The 20690-nt window shown below is 34.2% G+C and overlaps 1 protein-coding gene across 2 annotated transcripts in view; it reads left to right on the top strand.

Moving 5' to 3' along the window:
* LOC136027494 (peptidase inhibitor 16-like) overlaps nt 1-20690 on the top strand; it is an 89099-nt gene that overhangs the window by 53377 nt on the left and 15032 nt on the right. For both annotated transcript variants that reach the window (XM_065704807.1, XM_065704806.1), the window contains exon 6: nt 20055-20302. In XM_065704807.1, the coding sequence (XP_065560879.1) occupies nt 20055-20302 (248 nt within the window). The remainder of the gene's footprint in view (nt 1-20054; nt 20303-20690) is intronic.

The following is a 20690-nucleotide window of genomic DNA, read 5'->3' on the forward strand; positions in this document are numbered from 1 at the left end:
GAAAATAAGAAAAACCCTTTTTCTACCGTTTGTAATAAATTATCAAAGGAAAACACGACAGACGCCTAGAAGAAGCCAACGTCTGTCATGGCAGTAACAAGGGCAGTAACATTTAGTTGAAAAACTAAGTTGGGAATAGTTTTTTTTTTCAAATTTATCTTTCTTCCCCTCTAAAACTGTTTCAGTATGCACTTTTCCTTCTTTTTGACAGCTTTACAGTCAACTTGTAAATATTGAAACTCACCAGTCAGAAGCCTTTTTTACTTAATGTGTTTTGTTTTGATCTTGCTAGTTATGTTGAGCACCACAGTTTATGCGCTACAAACAATCCTCAGCTCAAACAGAATAGTCATTTATATGAGTCTTAGAACATGTTTCATTACGATCTAATGTTTTAAAATTGCGTCGAATCATAAAACGGTTTAAAATCTTTCGATAGAATCTGAAAATTTTATATAAAATTTTTATTTTCATTCTTTTTTTTAGTTTTTTTACCTTTTTTAGTTTTTTTCTTCTTTTTTTTTAGTTTTCTGTTTCTTCTTTATTTCTTATTTTTTCTCCTTTTTTAGTTTTTCTTTTTTTTATTTTTTATTTTTTCTTTTTTTAGTTTTTTTCTTTTTTAGTTTTTTATTTTTTTTTATTTTTTTAATTTTCTTTAGTTTTTTCTTTTTACACTTTTTTAGTTTTTTCTTCTTCTTTTTTTGGTTTTTTAACTTTTTTAGTTTTTTTAATTTGTTTCTTCTTCTCTTTTAGTTTTCTTTTTCTTCTTAATTTTTGTTTTGTTTTTTTCCTTTTTTTTATAGAAGATAGTGTAATAGATGGACAGACGAAGAGACACTACATTTTTCAAACAGTTCGTGGTAACGAACTGTAGTAAGGAGCGACCCTGCTCAATAGTAACCAAAACTCTAAAAAATGAAGTTTTTGATACCAATAGTTACATCAAACGAATCGCATTCTAATGCTGATTTTCAATATATAAGTTTCATCAAGATTAGTCTTACCCATCAAAAGTTACGAGCCTGAGAAAATTTGCCTCATTTTAAAAAAGGGGGAAACACCCCCTAAAGGTCATAAAATCTTAACGAAAATCACACAATCAGATTTAGCGTATCAGAGAACCTTATAGTAGAAGTGTCAAGCTCCTGTCTACAAAAATGTGGAATTTCGCATTTTTTGCCAGAACACAAATCACGGAAGCGTGTTTATTTGTTTTTTTGTTGTTTTTTTCCCAGGGGTAAACGTATCGACTCAGTGGTCCTCGATTGTCGCAAGAGTGCTTATTCTAACGGACATTATAAGTTCTAGTGCCCTTTTTATATGACCAAAAAAATTGGAGGGCACCTATGCCCCCTCCCACGCCCATTTTTTCCCAAAGTCATCGGATCAAAATTCTTAGATAGCCATTTTATTTACCATAGTCAAAAAACCTAATAAATATGTCTTTGGGGACGACTTTATGTGTTTAAATTATGTGTTTACATCGCTTATTGAAACATGGAACGATTGTTCTCCTATATCACCTCTCCCTGGGTATTTCGTTGAACAGACCGTGCGTAATGTAGCAAGAAATAATAGACATTATGGTGGCATTTTGGTTTTGGTTAAAGCATCTGCTATTGACGGCTATGAGAGAATTACTAGTAGATCTGAAAACTTGCTTTGGCTGTCTATTTATTTGAAATGTGGGAAGAAATTAATTTTGGGTGTAGTGTATATACCTCCACAGAATAGTTCGTACAGTCGAGAAAATACTTGGGAAATTTTAGGAGAAGAATTTTCGTTAATACAAGAAAGTTATAAAGATCTGGATTGTGTGTTAATGGGAGATTTCAATGCTTATACCGGCCTGGAGGCTGAGATCCCAGATGTGTTGATCCCAGATTTAGGTGATTTTGTCCCAATTTGTTGTAGAATACCACGAAGCAACAAGGATGAAAAAAAGAAAAATAAATGTATGGGGAAGAAAGCTCCTGGCGTTTTGTGGGGAACATGGTCTGATGATTGCGAATGGTAGGTTTGGGAATGATAAGGGCAGGGGCGAGTTCACTTGCCTTTCGGGTCCAACTCCAAGTGTTGTAGACTATGTGCTAATTAATACGCAATTTGTACCTGAATCAATAAATATGGGAGTATTAGATTTAGTTGGATCTGATCATAGAGCTATTATGCTTGAGGTGAAGATTGGGCAGTTTGTGAACCACGGTTCACGAGTAAGAAATTTCTATAATGCGGATTATAGAAAAATAGGTTTAGAAAAACGAATTAGAAATGATTTAACAGATAAAGATATTGAGGCATTTAGAAGGGAGCTTTTGGACTCGCATGTAAAAAATAAGTTGAAAGCGTTAGAAGACAATGAAAAAGATGCACATAGTGTAATTATGCTGTCAAATGAAATAATGGGCAGTTATGCAGAATCATGTGGCCTGACTAAAAAATTAAAAAAGAATGAGGGATATTTTGACTTGGATTGCAAGTTAATGAAAGGAGAAGCAAAATATTTATTTAATCGTCTGAATGAATTTGATAGCGCGGAAGATCAAAGTCTAAAATTGGCTAAATATAAAGATAAAAGAAGAGAATATAAAAAATTAATAAAAAGAAAAAAAAAGAGTACGAGAATAAGAAGAAACTGGATATTGCTGATGATTTTAGAAATAAAGATTTTAAAAGGTTTTGGGGCTATATAAAGAATGATAGTGGAAGGAGAAATGTTAATACCCAGGCTGTTCCGGAAGCTGATTCATGGCCTGAAAACCTAAATAATTTAGAAGGTGTTTGTGCAGATCTTCAGGAGGTAGCGCATACCCCAGAGATGGTTATTTATCCCATGAGAGAACATGATTACGATTTAGTGGGTGATGTGAATGGCCAAGAGATTAAGTCAATATTTAAGAATTTAAAAGGTGGTACTGCTGCGGGTGTTGATGGTATACCAATATTGTTATTTAAGAATTTTCTTTCCATCTTGATGCCGATAATTGTTCTTCTTTGTAATAAGGTGTTAAGGTCAGGGCAATGGCCAAGCGCTTGGAAGACATCATTGTTTTTACCACTTTTTAAGAGAGGAAGCCCGAAGGCTCATGAAAATTATCGTTTAATAGCACTTGTCCCTGCTTTAAGTAAGGTTTTGGAGAAAATAATAGATACCAGGCTTTCCAATTGGTTAAATAAAAATAATTTAATACATGAGGAACAAGAAGGTTTCAGGACAGGGTATGGGACGACAGATAGTGTGTTTATTTTAAAGGCATTAATAGATAAATATGGAAAGGGTAAAACTTGTCTTTATGTGGGATTTCTGGATCTCCATAAGGCTTTTGATAGTGTCGACAGAGAGTTATTGAAGGATGCCATGCTAAATATTGGCCTTCCCCATTCATTTGTTAGATTGATAGTGAGCATGTATACTTGTGTGAGTGGAATCATTCAAGTTGGTAATAGGTTTTCGAAGCTTTTTGATATTAAGCGGGGAGTAAAACAGGGCAGCATCCTTTCACCTAAGTTGTTTAATATTTTTATTAATGATGTTGTTAATTTTCTAGAGAATAGATGGGCTCCGAAAGTTAGCCTAGGGACTCAAAAACTATCTCTCTTATTATTTGCAGATGATATTGCTTTGGTGGCTAATAAACCGCAAGATGTACAGACTCTTTTGAATCTCATAGAAGAATATTTGCATATAAAAAAGTTAAGGTTATTTTTAAAAAAAGGAAGGTTGGGGACGATGAAAAATATACATTTAAATTTAATAATAAGGAACTATTTATAAGTAAAAGAATAAAATATTTAGGCTTTATCTTATCGGAAAATGGAAGCCTAAGGAGTCATGTTGATGAAATAATTAAGAGAGGTAGGGTGGCCATGTCAGCTATATTTAGAAACCCGACGATAATGGGGATCAAAAACCTAAAAATGCATAAAAGAATATTTAACACAAAAATTTTACCCGTGGTAGAATATGGAGCAGAGATATGGGGTGGAGAAACGGTGCAGCAACTGGAGTCCCTTCAACTCCAGTATTATAAAAGAGTGTTTGGTCTACATCAGACAACTCATTCACAGATTCTGAAAGGTGATATGGGCCTGTTGTCTTTAAAGCTACGTAGGTATATTTTAATGCTTAGATTCTGGTTGAAGAGTAATGAAGATAGACTAGTAAGAGCGGCATATGAAGAGATGTTGAAATGTGGTTTAAAAACCTCGTGGCCATCCCAAATTAAATCATTACTAGAAAAAGTAGGAATGCCTTATTTATGGAATAATGGTCTTTGCTCTCGTGATGTACCAACAAATTTAGAAAGCCAGGTACGATTGATATTAGAAAGTCAGGAAATTCAGCATTGGCAAGGGCTGGTTTTTGATTCTACAACCCTACAACATTATAATCAGGCAAAACCTAGTTTTGGGGAAGAAGTTTATTTTAAATTTAACTTACCGGCTATGATTCTACGAAGTTGGATTCAGCTTAGGGCAAATTGTCTTCCAATCCAGAACAGGCAAAAAACGTTCGACAAAAATAAAATGATAGTTGGTCCTGATAGGCGGTATGTTTGTCCCCTTTGTAAAAATGATGATGAAGACTTGGATCATTTTCTCCGGAAATGCCCGGTGCTCTTGGATTTACGGGAAATTTATTTGCATGGGATTAATTTGATGCTTCCGGGTATTCTACAAAATAGTAACCCAACCACAATATTTCGATTGGGAGTATATATAGATAAACCTTTAATAAGAAGAAAAAGTTTTATATGATTAATTTCTTTTGTAGTTAGATTAGGTACTATTTGCGTTGAATTCTGTTTTTTTTTGTGCGTGTTCGTACTGTTGTTAATTTTCTTGCTTGTTTTTTATTTATTTATATTTTTGTGTATATGGCCCACGGCTTTTTGAAATACACTTATCTATCTATCTATAGTAAACTGGGAAGTGTACAGACGTTTTCAGGGGGATTTTTTGGGTTTGGGGGAGGGGAGAATTAAGGGGGGGGGGGTTACTTGGGAGGATCTTTCCATGGAGGAACTTCCCACGGGGGAATAGATTTTCAATGAAGGAGACGCAGGATTTTCTAGCATTATTAAAAAAAAAACAGTGAAAAAATAAATATGAAAAGTTTTTTCTACTGAAAGTGAGGAGCAGCATTAAAACTTAAAACGAACAGAAATTATTACGCACATGAGGGGTTTACCTCCTCGTAATACCTCGCTCTTTATGCTAAAGTATTTTTAGTAATTTCAACTATTTATTCTACGGCCTTTGTGGTTCAGGGGTCATTCTTTAGGACTTGGGACAAAATTTAAGCTTTAATGTAAAGAGCGAGGTATCGACGAGGGATGACCCCCCTCATATACGCAGTAAAAACATACGAATATAGAAGTTCGTTACGTAAGTTAATTCGTAAGTTACGTATATTTTTACTAGTGAAAACTTTCGTAAAAAATTAAAAGTTCTAGTTGCCTTTTTAAGTAATAAAAAATTTGAGGGCAACTAGCCCTCCTCCCTCGCCTCTTTTTTCTCAAAATCTTTCGATTAAACTATGAGAAAGCCATTTAGCCAAAAAAAAAATTAATATGCAAATTTCTTTTTAATTATTTATATGCGGAGAGCCAAGATCAAAACATGCATTAATTCAAAAACGTCCAGAAATTAAATTAAAAAAGTAATTTTTTTTACTGAAAGTAAGGAGCGACATTAAAACTTAAAACGAACAGAAACTACTCCGTTTGTGAAAGGGGTCTTTCTCCTCAACGCCCTGCTCTTTACGCTAAAGTTTTTTTACTGTTTTAAAAAGTAGAGTGAAGAGAAAGAGTCAATTTTTAGCGTAAAGAGCGAGGCGTTGAGGAGAAAAAGCCCCTTTCATATATGGAGTAATATCTGTTCGTTTTAAGTTTTAATGTCGCTCATTACTTTCAGTTAAAAAAAAACTAGTTTTTTTTATGTAATATACATATAGATGCATCTTCTATTGCTTCTTTTGGTCTTTTAATACCCTACGAACTTATTGGTCAGGATCTGGATAAGAAGCAGTAGTTCAGCCTCTGATACTTTGGGGTTCTAAAACTCTTATAAATAACACACTAGAATTAAAAATAAAGATCAAAGTCACAATTCACAATTAAAATAGAACAATAGAGGAAGTTCCACTCTATTATACGTCTGAAATAGATTTATCAGAATAAGTAACCGTAAATTACCTTTAAGTTAAGAGTTTCATTTAATGTAGCAAGTATTTCAATACGATCTAACTATTTAAATTGAAATTATTTAATTAACCTAGATCAATTTAGTATGTATCAATGTAACATTTTCGATTTTTTAATTCAACACTTCATTTCTTTTTGCCTACATTTTAATAAATGTTCTATTTCTAAGAAGCTTTTTAAGTTTATGAGGGAAATCTTATTTTCAATGAAAAGGTTTAATAGCCTTTGTGTAAAATATTTTATTACAATGTTTTTGGAACCTATAATGGACCGAGTCACAAATCTCAGAAAAGCCATTACCCGTACATACACATGGTGTTATTTTTCACTGAAAACTTCTCGAATTCAGCAGGTCAATTACTTTTGTATTCTGTATTTTGTGTAATAATTTAGCGTATATCGTGAACTATTTAAATCTTCCATCACACCTGACAGTTGGATTTGGTTTTCTACCAACATTCAAGCCTGATACATATAAAAGTATTGGTATAGACTAGCATTTTCAGACATATTTAGCCTACTTCCTATTATCCACGTTGTCCAAAAATTTGCGCAGAAAATATAATTCAGTTATCCACTAGCCTAAACTTACTCTGTTTATGTAAAAATAAAAAACTTAAAAAATAACGAACAAATAAAAGAGTATGGAAATACACTGAACTGACATTAAAATTATTTACTAAAAATTAGACCACATTTACAGTCATAGGCATATTTGAATCTTTAGTGAAGAAAGGAAGGATGTCCAATAGCTAATATTATATAGGACGGACCAAACAAAATTTATGTTGTTAGTAAAATTAAAGTCACTGAATCCAATGAATTGAACTGCAAGTGCTCTATGCCTAGCACTATTCAGTTTAATGCTTAATTAAATTTTGCTAAGCATTTATAGGTCCTAAAGATGACACTTTTGTTGTGGTTAATAAAAATTCTTTTTTTTTTCAAAAAGAACGATGGAGCAGATAAGCATCACGTAAGAAGGCAATATTACTTGTGCAACATTAATACCCCATCAATTACTGGTCTGAAAACAATCACACTATATATGCAACAGGTAATTGATATGGGTATTTTTCTTGAGCGCTTTCAGTATCAAAATCAGTACACTTTTTTTCTTACAAGAGATATTTCTCTCTTTTCTGTTTTTTAATGCATAAAGCCTGAATGTGATAGATTATTTTTCATTACAGAAACTGCATACATTCAGTAGGCTTCAAACAGTTTGTGGTAACAAGAGACTCAGCCCAATAGCAGCGAAACCCCCCAAAAAAAAACAGAATATTGATAGTAATAGATACAACAAAGAGTTGGCATTTTATGCTGATTCCCAATATATAAAATTCATTATGTCATGAAATTAAATGTTGCCTATCAAAAGTTAAGAGCTAAGAAAATGTAGCCGATGTTCAAAAAAAGGGGAAAACACCCTAAAAATCCAAGCACCCTCCATGATGATCACACCATCAGCTTCAACATGTCAAAGAAACCTCCTGTAGAGGTTTTAAGCTCCTACCTCCGAAAATACATTTTTTTTTTGTCAGAAGAAAGATTCTGAATGCATGCTTATCCGTTTGTGTTTTTATTTTTTAGTTTGTGTTTTTAGTGTTTTTTTTTTCTCAAGGGTGATTATATCAACCTAATGGTCCTAGAAGATCGTGAAAGAGCTCATTTGAACAGAAACAAAAAAATTATAGAGATTGGAGGACAAAAACCCCTCCCATGCCCCTTTTCTCTCCAAGAACATCCTATAAAAGTTTTTAGATATCTGTTTGATTCACCTTAAATGAACAGCCCAACAGAAATAGCTCCGTATATGAGGAAGGCTGCTTCTGCTTCATGCCTCACTCTTTACACTAAAGTTTGACTTTTTGTCGCAATTCATTAAGAATGACTGCTCGAACTTAAGGGCCGTTGAACTTGAATGAGAAAAGCTTTAAAGAACTTTAAAACTTTAGCGTAAAGGCTTGAGGTGAGGGCAATTTCTTTTAGTTTTAAGCTTTAATGCTGCTTCTTACTTTCAGTTGAAAAATCTTGTCTTTTTTTGATTTAATCACTAAAACATGACCTGTTCTATGCAAGTTTTTTTTATATACGCCTGATTTTGCTTCATCATTGGGAGACCGTGGTAAAAGGAAGGATGGTAAGGGGACTTAGAATTTATGCATTTGGGGGAATGAGGTAAAGTGTTTACCTCCGTCGGTCAGAAGACTGTATATGCTTCTTCTTTTTTCTTGTTTCTCTTGTGTGGAAGAATCACTGACTCAAGAATTGGACTTAAAATAGGATTACTGAATTACATATCCAATTCCTCTAGTTGAATCATAAAAATTACTAAAGAAATTCAAATAAATTTATTTTTATTATAGATTCAGTTCAAAAGTTCTTCCTTTTCTGTTCCATCTAAAACATAATATTCGCACTCGGTAATATGCATAAGATTGTGTTGTCAAGGATGCATCTACCAAGCAACATATCAGTTCATTCGGTTCATTCGGGTTTATTAAAAAAAAATTATAACAGTCATAACATACATAATCTCTCATCTCTATGCAAAAACTGCCTGCTGAGTCCCATATCACCTCAAAAATAAATACGCACTATGGCTCTCCCTCCACTTCTCGATACAACCATGGCCCCTACCAAAAAACATCCCTACAAGTCCCCACCTCTTCATCCAGGAGCAAAAAACTCAATAATAACTAAAATCACTATTCTAATTAGATTGTTTATTCAAATTAATCTAATTTAAAACAAGATAATTTTTTATTCTCTTTTTGAAATAACCAAGGGAACTCCTACCTCTCAGTTCAAGTGGTAGAGTATTGTAAGCCTTAGCACAGACGATATCAGGCGAAAAATCCGACCTCACTGTTGGCGTATGTCGAATATGTATCTGTACAGATAGTCTTGTAATTGGAAGACGCTGTTCGGATACCAAACGGAATAGATTCCTAAAAGGCGGTGGAAGCAAGCCGGAGAGGAATCTGAAAGCAAAAACCAAGCAGGAAAGCTCAAACAGCGATTTCAGCGAGAGATAATCTTCTGCGTGTTTGATGATCTTCAAGGCATTCTTGTGGATGGAATCCAGTTTTTTCAAATGGGATTTGAACGTCGACTGCCTTACCATTGCGCAATGCTGTAAGTGGGGTTTAATGAGTGCATTGTAGAGAAGGGTAAGGGTTTTACGTGGGAATGGGTGCTTCAGTTTCTTCATGATACCCAGATTCCTTGAAAGCTTTAATTCTACAGCATGGATGTGAGGAAGGAAAGAAAGGTTTTCATCTACTATTACTCCTAAATATTTTGCACATCCATTTACTGGTCATTGAACCTTTCCACGAGACGTCATAATTCCTGTTATTTCTGAGTGAAGGGTTCCTACCCTAGAAAATAGTAGAATGCAAGATTTTTCTACATTGATGACAAGTTTGTTGGCATCCATCCATAGATAGGTCTCTTCTATGATGTTTTAAGCTTCCGCTGGAGTGAAGGCATATCGAATCCGCAGCAGGTCATTGTAGTGTCGTCAGCGAACGCTATAAGTTCATCTTGCTCGTTAGTAATGTCCTCAGATGTTGATGAAAGCATAGGTTACAGCATTTTTGGTCGTCATGATTCGGATTAAGGATACGAGTTAGGTCATTTACATGGACTAAAAACAAAAGAGGACCGAGGATTGATCCTTGGGGCACACCAAGTTTCACAGTAGTGTCATTCCTCGGGTCGTCACCAATGTAGATGCACCTATTTTGAAGGTAAGATTCAAACCATTGAAGGGCTATCCCTCTCATTCCAATATGTTGCAGCTTTCCCAGTAAGATTGTATGATCCATACTGTCAAATGCTTTCTTGATGTCAATCAATGTAGCAGCTGGCAGAAGACCTGAGTCAAGTGTTCTGTTGATGAATAAGCTTAAGGATGCCTGAGCATCTTCTGTTGAATGACCAGGTCTGAAGCCGAACTGACGACTATTAAAAAATCCTTTTTTTCGAGAAACTGGTAAAGTAGTCTTTGTAAGGGTTTTTCAAAAACTTTTGAAAAAAACAGATAATATGGATATGGGTCGGAAATTTGATGGATCGTCTTGAGGGCCACCTTTATGCAGAGGGATTATTCTTGTTTTTTTAGTATCGAGGGAAAAACATCACTTCTTAGAGACAGGTTTATCAAATAAGTTAATGGCTCTAGGATAGAAGGGAGGACTGCTTTCAGGACTGTCTTGTGTATCCGGTCAAATCCAGATGCTGATGTGCCTTTCAAGGTCTTCACAATTAGTTCTACTTCGGTTTATGTCAAAGGAATTATTGCCATTGATTTGGTGCATGCTGAGTCTTGTGTAATGCTTGAAGGGTTTGTGGGGACTTTTCTCAGAATTAGATGTAATTCCTCCTATCCTTGCGAAAAATGTACTGAGTTCTTTTGCAACCTGAGTGGGTTCCGTAACAGCCTCCCCGTTGACAAAAAGTCTGGAAGGCAATTCTGCTCTCTTATCATTTGGTCGCAAAATCGAATTAATGACCTTCCAGACTTTTCGTCCATCCTTCCCACTTTCCGATATTTTATTATTCACATAAATTCTTTTTGCTTTCCTCAGAACTGAATGAAGGTATTTCTTATACGTCTCATATCTCTCAAGGTTTTCTCGGATTGGAGGGTTTCTGTAATTTGCCCATAAATTATTTTTCTTATTTATGCATATGAGTAAGCTTTCGGTAACCCATGGACATATTGGTGTATTTTTTCTTCCACGGTTTCTTGGTTTCTCTTTAAAACAGTATGTTTTATATGCAGCTACAAACGCATTGTGGAAAATTTCAAAACGTTCGTTCACATCTTCATTTGCTAGGACACTGTCCCAAGAAACTTTTTTTAACTCATCATTTAACAATTTAAGATTCTCCTCTTTAAGATGAATTACTTGTAGACCCTGGTTAGTTCTTACAAGTGGAGTTGGCATCCTCGCTGTGTTGAAGACAGTGTGCATAGGAAAATGATCAGATGTGTCGCTGGTGATGACTGATACCTTCGCCGGACATAATGTAGAAAAAATGTTGTCAATGAGTGAGTGTGTACTTTCTGTTACTCTGGTTGGAATTGTAATTGAAGGGTAAAGATTACACCCAGACATAATAGTGAGAAGATCCACTGAGCTATTTCTTAGAGGAAAGGCTAGATTAATGTTAAAATCACCCATGATGATCACATCTTGGTTCTGGTTTCCTATCAGCTGTAAAATCTGAGTTAGTATATCCATAAAAGCAGAAACAGATCCAGAGGGTGAGTGATATATTTCTCCAATCAATATCTTTTTCTTAGAAGGCCCATATAGCTCAAGGAAAAGTGATTCAAAAATGCCTTCAACATTCCGGCTCAGTTGGTTGTTAATAGGCATAGCATATTCATTCCTCGCATAAATAGCCAATCCTCCTCTGCGAGCTTCTTTTCTATGTAGAAAATTTGATCTATAGCCTGGGATATCTAGGAGGCTATCCGTTTGTCCTGTAAGGAATGTCTCACATAATCCAATTATGTCGGGTTGCAGTTGGTGGCACATTGAAGTTATTTCCATAAACGATGAACATAATCCTTGACAGTTAAGTTGAAGCACAGAGAACTGAGATTCAGAGCGTCCCTTCGTCAAATCTATTAAATCAACATATTTACTTCTAGGATAATTACTTTCACTAAATAACGGCAAATCATCTTCATTACTTATTTTTTCATCAAAAATTTTCTCTAAATCCAAAAAGAATTCCCTAATTGTTTTAATCGGTTATAATTTTTTGGTAATGAAGAAGTGATTAGGCCCCGGGATGAAGAATAGGAACTCATGACTTACCTAATAGTTTCCAGGGGACAAGGCCATATCTTGAAGTGAAGCAAAAGCCATGAGAAATACACACACCCGTAGAAACTTTTTTTGAACTTTGAAAGAGAAAAGCAAAACAAAGAAAATGGAATAACATCGATAAAAAAAGCACTGAAATACGCATTTTAGACAGAAAAATGTAAGCAAGCGGCAATCAACTTGTAATGACAACTACATATAAAGGAGAAAAAATATAAAATATATCGAAAAATTAAGGGACGTTCAAGAACTTAATCAACATCTGACCGCTGGCAAGGATGGGGCAAAATCAACAAAGAAATCTAATCAATTGGCAATCAACTTATACTGACAAACTTATGAATGAAAGGAACACACACAATTATGACTCTGAGTCTAATTCCTCAGGTTGGATAGTTGGCACTTTAACTGGGTCAAAGCATTCATCTAGATATTTCGCCCATTGTGAATTTTTAGACTTTTTAACATCCAACCACATTCTGACGCCTCGTTGGACAAGACGAGTTTCTGAAACTTTCTCAGCTGTCACTTTAGATGTTTTTAGCTTACACCCTAATGACAATAGTTCCTTTCTTCTTTTACCAAGCTCCGCTGGTAGGTCCGTCGATATACTGAACCCCGCCTTTTTAAGTTTTCCACACTCCTTCTTTATCATTGACCCGTCAAAGCCATCTAGGCTTACAAAAATAGGCTCTACAACCTTTTTTCGCTGTGTCCCACTTCGGAGGCTCAGAACACTCTCTGGTTCTGGTCGACTAGATTTCTTTGAAATACGATAAATGGCACTCATACGTATTTGGTTAGCGTTTGATATTCCAAGCTTAGCCTCAAAAAATGAGGCTACAGTCTGCCGAAGATTTTCTGAGCCTTGCGACGCTTCAATTCCGTGTATAATGATGTTATTTTTTCTTGCATATAGTTTTGTTCGCAAAGTAGAAGTCTTCACTTGGACGAGCTCAGTCTAAGCACTTTATTTTCTGCTCCGAGTAGTTTATTTTCAGTCTGTGACTGCAAAATTAACTGTAGCATTCCGTCCATCTTCCGGTCAAAATGCTCTTTTGTCACTGCCATTTCTAATTTCTGACGATAATGCCGCTTTGCCTATCTAATATATTAAAATATCATCGAGTGAAACTTACTCGCAAGGGCCCCGTTTTGTAATAAAACCAATTATTACTAGGGCCCGCTTTCATCAAATGCAAATCCGAGATCCTATTCAATCGAGCTTGTTCTCAGTGAAAAAACACTGTATCCTAGGGGCATGGCTATAGCAAATTCACTTTGCACAGCGGAGAACCAAACTGCATGAATGCTCAAAAGTTACTCGCTCAGTAGCTATTAAAAATATTTTTATTTTTAACTGTTCCCTTTCTGTTGTTATTATGATGGGTGAGCTTGCTAATCTGGGCACAGACTTAGGCAATAAACCCTTTGACTCTATTGTTGACAATTCCAATTTTCCCATTGCTTAGCCATTATTCAAAGTTCTTGTCTAGTCCAATTTCTTTAAACATTGATTTTCAAACAAGAACTGACCTTTCCTTACTTTTTTCATTCGGTAAGCTTTTTCTATTTATTAAATAAAAAAAAAACTAGTTTTTTAACTGAAAGTAAGGAGCGAATTAAACTTAAAAATTAAAACTTAAAACGAACAGAAATTACTCCGTATATGAAATGGGTTGTCCAATCCGCAATCCCTCGCTCTTTACGCTAAAGCTTTTAATTGTTTTAAAAAGTAGGATTGTGGCAAAGAGTCAGACTTTAGCGTAAAAAGCGAGGGGACAACCCATTTCATATACGGAGTAATTTCTGTTTGTTTTAAGTTTTAATGTCGCTCCTTACTTTCAGTTAAAAAAACTAGTTTTTTTTATTTAATTTCTGAACGTTTTGGAATTAATGCATGTTTGATTTTGGCTCTCCGCACATAAATTATTTAAATTAAATTTGCATATTAATTCTTTTTTTGGCTAAGTGGCTTTCTCTTAGTTTTGATCAGACGATTTTGAGAAACTAGGGGTGGGGAAGGAGGCCTAGTTGCCCACCAATTTTTCGGTTACTTAAAAAGGCAACTAGAACTTTTAATTTTTAACGAACGTTTTAACTTAAGAATTAACTTACGTAACAAACTTTTATATTCTTATATTTTTATTATGTATAGGAGGGGGTTTGTACCTTTGTTAATACCTCGCTCTTTATTCTAAATCGTAAGTTTTGTCCCAGTTCTTTAAGAATGACCCCTGAATCGGAAAGGCCGTAGAATAAATTGTTGAAATTACTAAAAATACTTAGGCATAAAGAGCGAGATATTTATCTCCTCCTAAATACCTCGCTCTTTATTCTAAAGTATTTTTAGAACTCCTCATATGCGTAATAATCTCTGTTCGTTTTAAGTTTCAAGGCTACTCCTTGCTTTCAATTGAAAAACGTTTTCATGTTTATTTTTTCATTGTTTTTTTTTATAGTAATGCTAGAAAATCCTGCGCCCTTTTCATTGAATTTTTCTTCCCCCATGACATATTCCTCCAAGGAAAGATCCTCCCACATAGCCCTTTCCAACCTCAACCCCACCCCCAAAACCAAAAAAATCCCCCTGAAACGTCTGTACACTCCCCAATAAACATTACTGTATGTAAACACTGGTCAAAGTTTGTAACTTGCAGCCCCTCCCCCAGGGATTGTGGGGGAGTAAGTCATTCCCAAAGACATATTTATTATGGTTCTCGACTATGCGGAACAAAATGGCTATCTCAAAATTTTGATCAGTTGACTTTGGGAAAAAATGAGCTTGGGAGGGGGCCTAGGTGCCCTCCAATTTTTTGGTCACTTAAAAAGGGCACTAGAACTTTTCATTTCCGTTAGAATGAGCCCTCTTGCAGCATTCTAGGACCACTTGATCGATACGATGGCCCCTGGGAAAAAAAACAAACAAATAAACACGCACCTGTGATTTGTCTTCTGGCAAAAAATACGAAATTCCAAATTTTTGTAGATAGGAGATTGAAATTTTCACTATAGGGTTCTCTAATACGCCAAATGCAATGGTGTGATTTTCGTTAAGATTTTATGACTTTTAGGGGGTGTTTCCCCCTATTTTCCAAAATAAGGCAAATTTTGTCAGGCTCGTAACTTTTGATGACAAAGACTAAATTTGATTAAACTTATATATTTAGAATTAGCATAAAAATTCAATTCTTTTGATGTATCTTTTAGCATCAAAATTCCGTTTTTTAGAGTCTCGTTTACTATTGAGCCGGGTCGCTCCTTACTACAGTTCTTTACCACGAACTGTTTGACAAGATGCATGTGAGAAACAAATTTCTGCGTAAAAACTGATATATTTTACAAAAAGAATTCTTGTCACTAAATATCCGTCTCTGACACAACAGAGACTTTTTCACTTCTGGTGATTTCCCATTGAAGTCAAGGCCAAATTTGAACTGATTCCAAACTTAAAACTTTTTTACACCGAAAGAGGTAAGTAGCAAATAGTATTTTTTTTTTTTTTTCAATATTAAGAGAAACAACTGTTTTAGCTGGAATTAGCATTAATCCAATTCTTAGAATGGGATAGTAAATATATATAATTTTCTTGTAAAAACAAGCCAATTCTAAGCGCACCTGGGCTTAAAGGCTTCTATCCATCTTCTCATTAAATAAAAACAGATTTTTTCAGCTGAAAGTAGGGAGTAACATTAAAAGTCAAAATGAGCATAAGCTATTCCTTGTATGAAGGGGTTGCCCCTATCCCCAATACTGTTCTCTTTACATTACAGCTTTTAGTACTTTTAAAAAAGGCTGCCTATTTGAATTAAACTGTCCTTGCATTTCAGGAGTCATTAAAAAAAATAAGACAAACAGTCAAACTTTAGCATAAAGAGCAGGGATTAAGAAGATGAGGCAACCCCTTCATACGCAGAATAACTGTTATTGGTTTTGAATTTTAATATTGCTTCTTACTTTCAGTTGAAAAAAACTTTTTTTAAAATTTAATTTCTGATCGTATTTCTAATAATGCCGATAAATCTGGCTCACAATCTGCCTCCATAAGAAATTCTCTCCCCTCACGGCAAAATCCTCTGTGGAAAGTTAGGCCAACTTTAATTTGTCCCCTTCCCCCTTAAAATTTTTTCAGGGCAATTACATCCTCACTGGAAATTTCCCCAAACTTCTGAAATATTCTTTCGGACGATTCAGTCTGAAAAATTGTCCTTAGCACAATCTCACTTGAAAAACACTTTTTTTATCATCTTTAGTCATTTTTCTGATCACTCTGGAAATCTCCCCCTCCGTAGAAATTTTTCCCAAATAGCAAAACCTGCTGTAAACTTTTCCCGGACAATATCCCCTAAAAATCTCCACATACAAATTCAACTTGAAAAAGAGAAAATAATAGAAATAAAAAATTTCGTAAATGAACTCTGTTAAATCTCCGTGTAAAATTTCCCCTTGAAAATTCATCCTCGGAAATTTCCCTCCTCACGGAAAGTTCTCTCAATGGGAATCCAGTCACAGCACAAAATCCCCCATGAAAATGTCTGTATGCTTCCAAATAACAAATACAATATGCAAGCAATGGGCGAATTTTATAACTTACAGCCGTTTTTCTAGAGGCTGTGGTGGGTCATGTTACCCCCATAGGTATATATATATATATATATATATATATATATATATATTAGACTTTTCGACTCTGCTGAGTAAAATGGCTGTTTCAAAATTTTGATCAGAAGACTTTGGATAAAGAGGGGCATTGGAGAAAGAGCTAGTAGCCCTCTAATTCTTATGATCACATAAGAAGCTTTTGACTTTTAATATCAATTCGAACACACTCTCTCCCGATCTTTTAGGATCATTTTGTTCTATGCGATCACTCCTGGGAAAAAAACATATAAAAAAAAACAAAAACAAAAAAAAACAAGTAAACAATTCCACATACTTATATATAGGAGCTTGATTTTGCAATATTGTTCTCTGATACGTTGAATTTGATTGTGTAATTTTGAACGAAATTCCTTTAATTTTTGGGGGTTGCTTTCTCCTTTTTTTTGAAAATCAGGCTAATTTACTCAGGCTCATAGGTTTTGATTGGTAAAACCAAACTTGATGAATCTTATGTATTTGGAATCAGCACAATAAGCCAAATCTTTTTTTATATCTATTGATATTAAAATTCTGATTTTTAGAGTTCCGGTTACTATTGAGCCGAGTCACTCCCTGCTTACCGTTCGTTACCGTGACTTTTTGATTAACCCAGCTTTGAATCAATTTGTATTCTTTGCATCCTATATCCACCTTCTTATTCTGTTAGTCCAAACTCCATTATCCCAGGCAACTTATTGGTCCAAGATAATCATGGGTTGTATTTTAGGGATCTCGGTGTCTCCCTTAAATATTTCATTTTCCTTTAATAGGGTTCTTATTACCTGCCTACATACATGCCCCCAGGATTTCTTATTCTCAAAGTGATTTGTTACATAACCCCTTGTATTTTTACGTTTTTTCAACTTAATCTTTTTTATCAAGATCTAATGCTTCATACTATTTTTCCACATAGGAACATTAAATAATAAATGGTAATAGGCTTTAGTTTTTTCCGTTTCTTAAGTTTCCAATTTCTCTAACCCTCTCTTTCTCTTTAACCCTCGTTCTGTACATAAACTTAGTTAAAGAATATTCTGTTATCATTGAGGACCTCTTAACAGAATTATTATATACTATGTTACCAGATTTCTCATTATTGTTTTCAGATAAGAGCTGCATCTAATTTCCATGGAACATAGAACCAAAGAAGATACATTTTATATTTCCCATTTCATAAGAAATAACGCACAATTTCATTTCATTAATTTAATTTCATCTTATTAATTATCAATTATAAGGGTGACCTTTTCCCCTTTGAAATTAATATCCTTCTCATCTATCTACGTACTCGTCCCTAACCAGCGCTCCACGCATCCGCCAAGTCAAAGAAAATACCTTGTTGTTGAGTATTCTTTAATTTGTTTTTTATTTACCAAGTTCTGATATTCCTTGTTAAAAGAGCAATATTTTGTTTTCAAAAAGGAACGGTGTCTGATGTCTGTGGAGAATGCAACTAATATTAATATGGTTTAGTTGCCACGTACTCTGAAGGTTTGACAACAGTGTTCAGTAACAACAATGCTACAATACAAAAAAAAACTATTATTTTGTGACAAATCTTTAATAGAATTATCAAATGTAAGGTGCTATTCATAATTTTAAATATATTTCTTTTTTCTTTGTCATGAAACACCGTCTTAGTTAGTCTTCGTAAACAACAAACTAGCATCAGCTTAACAAAAGAAAGAAAAATAATTTAAGAATATCAAATATGAAAAGTAACATCGGCTCAAAAAGAAGGAAAAAAAATTAATACAAACTCTAAAATGGAAAAAAAACCGTTTTCATGCTTCTCTAGTCTAGCTGTGCATGTGATATATAACAGAATTTTTTTGAGTTTCTTGAATCTAGAAGAGTCTCTGTTGCAGACTTGAATTGAGTATATTTTTGGCTTTTAGTCTAAGTTTCAAAATGTTCGACTGTTTTTTGGTTTTCATGCTTTTGAGATTTTTAAACCATTTTTCTCGATTATTTTTAACCCATTGTTTTTTGGTTGTGACAAAATTAAGCTTAAACAGTAAGTATGAGTTATTTTATATTCAGTTCGATGTCTTAACATGTAACAGTACAATGAAGTATAAGCGCTAATTAAATAAACTGCTGAGAATTTTTGGAAAAATTCAAAGTTGACTTGATATCAGGGACAAATATAGACTGAAAAAAAAATACCAGTAAATCTTGCTAAGGATTAAACTTTTTGAAGTACCGTGCTTTATATATAAGTGCTTGTATTTAAAGTTTGAATTTCTAAAAATGTGTAAAATCCAAGAAAATAGGAAATTGGTTGTAGAAAAAAATTTTCATCATTATTTGAGGATTTTAATAGAGCTAAATATGGAATTTGTTTGTCATGCAATCCAGTTCACAAGATTGTTAAAAACCGAATTATTTTATCAGACGAGTTGCTTTTAGTGACCCGTCAATTTAACTTAATTATCTTTTTGGTAAGGAGGGTTTGTTCCATAAGATCGGCATATTCACTCTTGAAGAATATCCGCTAGACGATATATTCTTTTTTTGCCTTATTCCTGTCTCCCGTACAGTAATCATGGTTACAGATCTGCTTCAAACTAATGAAGGTATCTGTGCATCAAACTGGTTTTGTTTAATGCACAGATATCTTCACTTAGATGTTAGATGTTCTTAGATGTTCATTTGCACAGAACTTAGATGTTCTCTTATGAGAACATCTAACTTTAACATAAAAATTAAAAATAATTAGAATAAAAACTAAAAAATATGTTGTATATGTAAAAAAAAAACAGGACAGCTCCATGACTACCTGTGGCATCAAAATTTAGAAAATAAAATCAATGGGAAAACAAGCGAACTGAAAGACTAAGAATGTAAATTTTCAGACATTGGTTAGTAACATAAATTAAAAAGCCAGAGGAACAGAGAGTTTGCTTGAAAAAATGTTACGGCTCAAAAACTTTCTGTTCTTTAACTTGGTGAAAATTTCACCCCGAAACAAAAAACATAATTAAGTTTTGTGCTCTTTTATTGGCTAGAAAATTGGATGTAGAAACAACAAGTAAATACAACAAAAGGGTAAGAAAGACGGGGCTATGTGACTTTCTTTTGAGAAATACAATTATGGAATAGCCTAAACTAGCAAAAGAAAATATGATGTTGGACGTCAGGAAAAGAGGCAAATACAATTAGAGCATACTTTTCAACATGGAAAAACAGGGCAGTAATCTTTCTTTTTCTTTATATTCAAAACTTCATTAATAACATAATAACAACAACAAAATGATAACAACAAAATATTGGCTTTAACACACAATAATTTTTAATGTACACACCGAACGACATTTTTAAGTGTGTTATTACAAGCCGGAATGATTTTTAGGCCTCCATCATCGTTTGCTGTGTATGGGCACTTCACCCAGCTAATTTGGGCAAATACAAGATTTGTTGGATGCGGTTATTCCTCTTTTAGAAGCTCAATGTTCAAGAACCTCCCATACGCCCATTTGTACGTTTGTAATTATGGTCCTGCAGGAAACTTCCTTAACCACTCAGTGTATAAGTTTGGTAAACCTTGCAGTCAATGTCCAAGAGGATTTACCTGCTCAAATGAGTTTGAGGGTCTTTGCAGTAAGTTTTTCTCTTCATTGGAATTCAGTCTGTATATTGGAAGGCTATATATTTGCTTACTGAGACAACTTAGACCTATTGCTTCAGCCTTACCCCAAAAACACCAAAACTATTCTTTTGAGAACACTAACTTTCAGCAAGATTTTGGAAGAATCAATTGCCTTTCGGGAAAACTTGGGAAAACCTGAGGAAAACTCGGAACAGTAAAAGTATGGCAGTATCAACGCATTTCACTGGAGGTTTTTATTAGAACATTATGACCAATGTTTTTGTATTGATATTTAAATTGTTTTCTTACTGAAGTAGTCATTGATTCGGAATGATTAGTGACATCTGATTTTCCTTTTTTTTAGTTTCCCGTTGTAAAATAGTATCAGGGAATCTTATC

The sequence above is a fragment of the Artemia franciscana genome, chromosome 5 (genome assembly GCF_032884065.1).
Source record: "Artemia franciscana chromosome 5, ASM3288406v1, whole genome shotgun sequence".
Lineage (NCBI taxonomy): Eukaryota > Metazoa > Arthropoda > Branchiopoda > Anostraca > Artemiidae > Artemia > Artemia franciscana.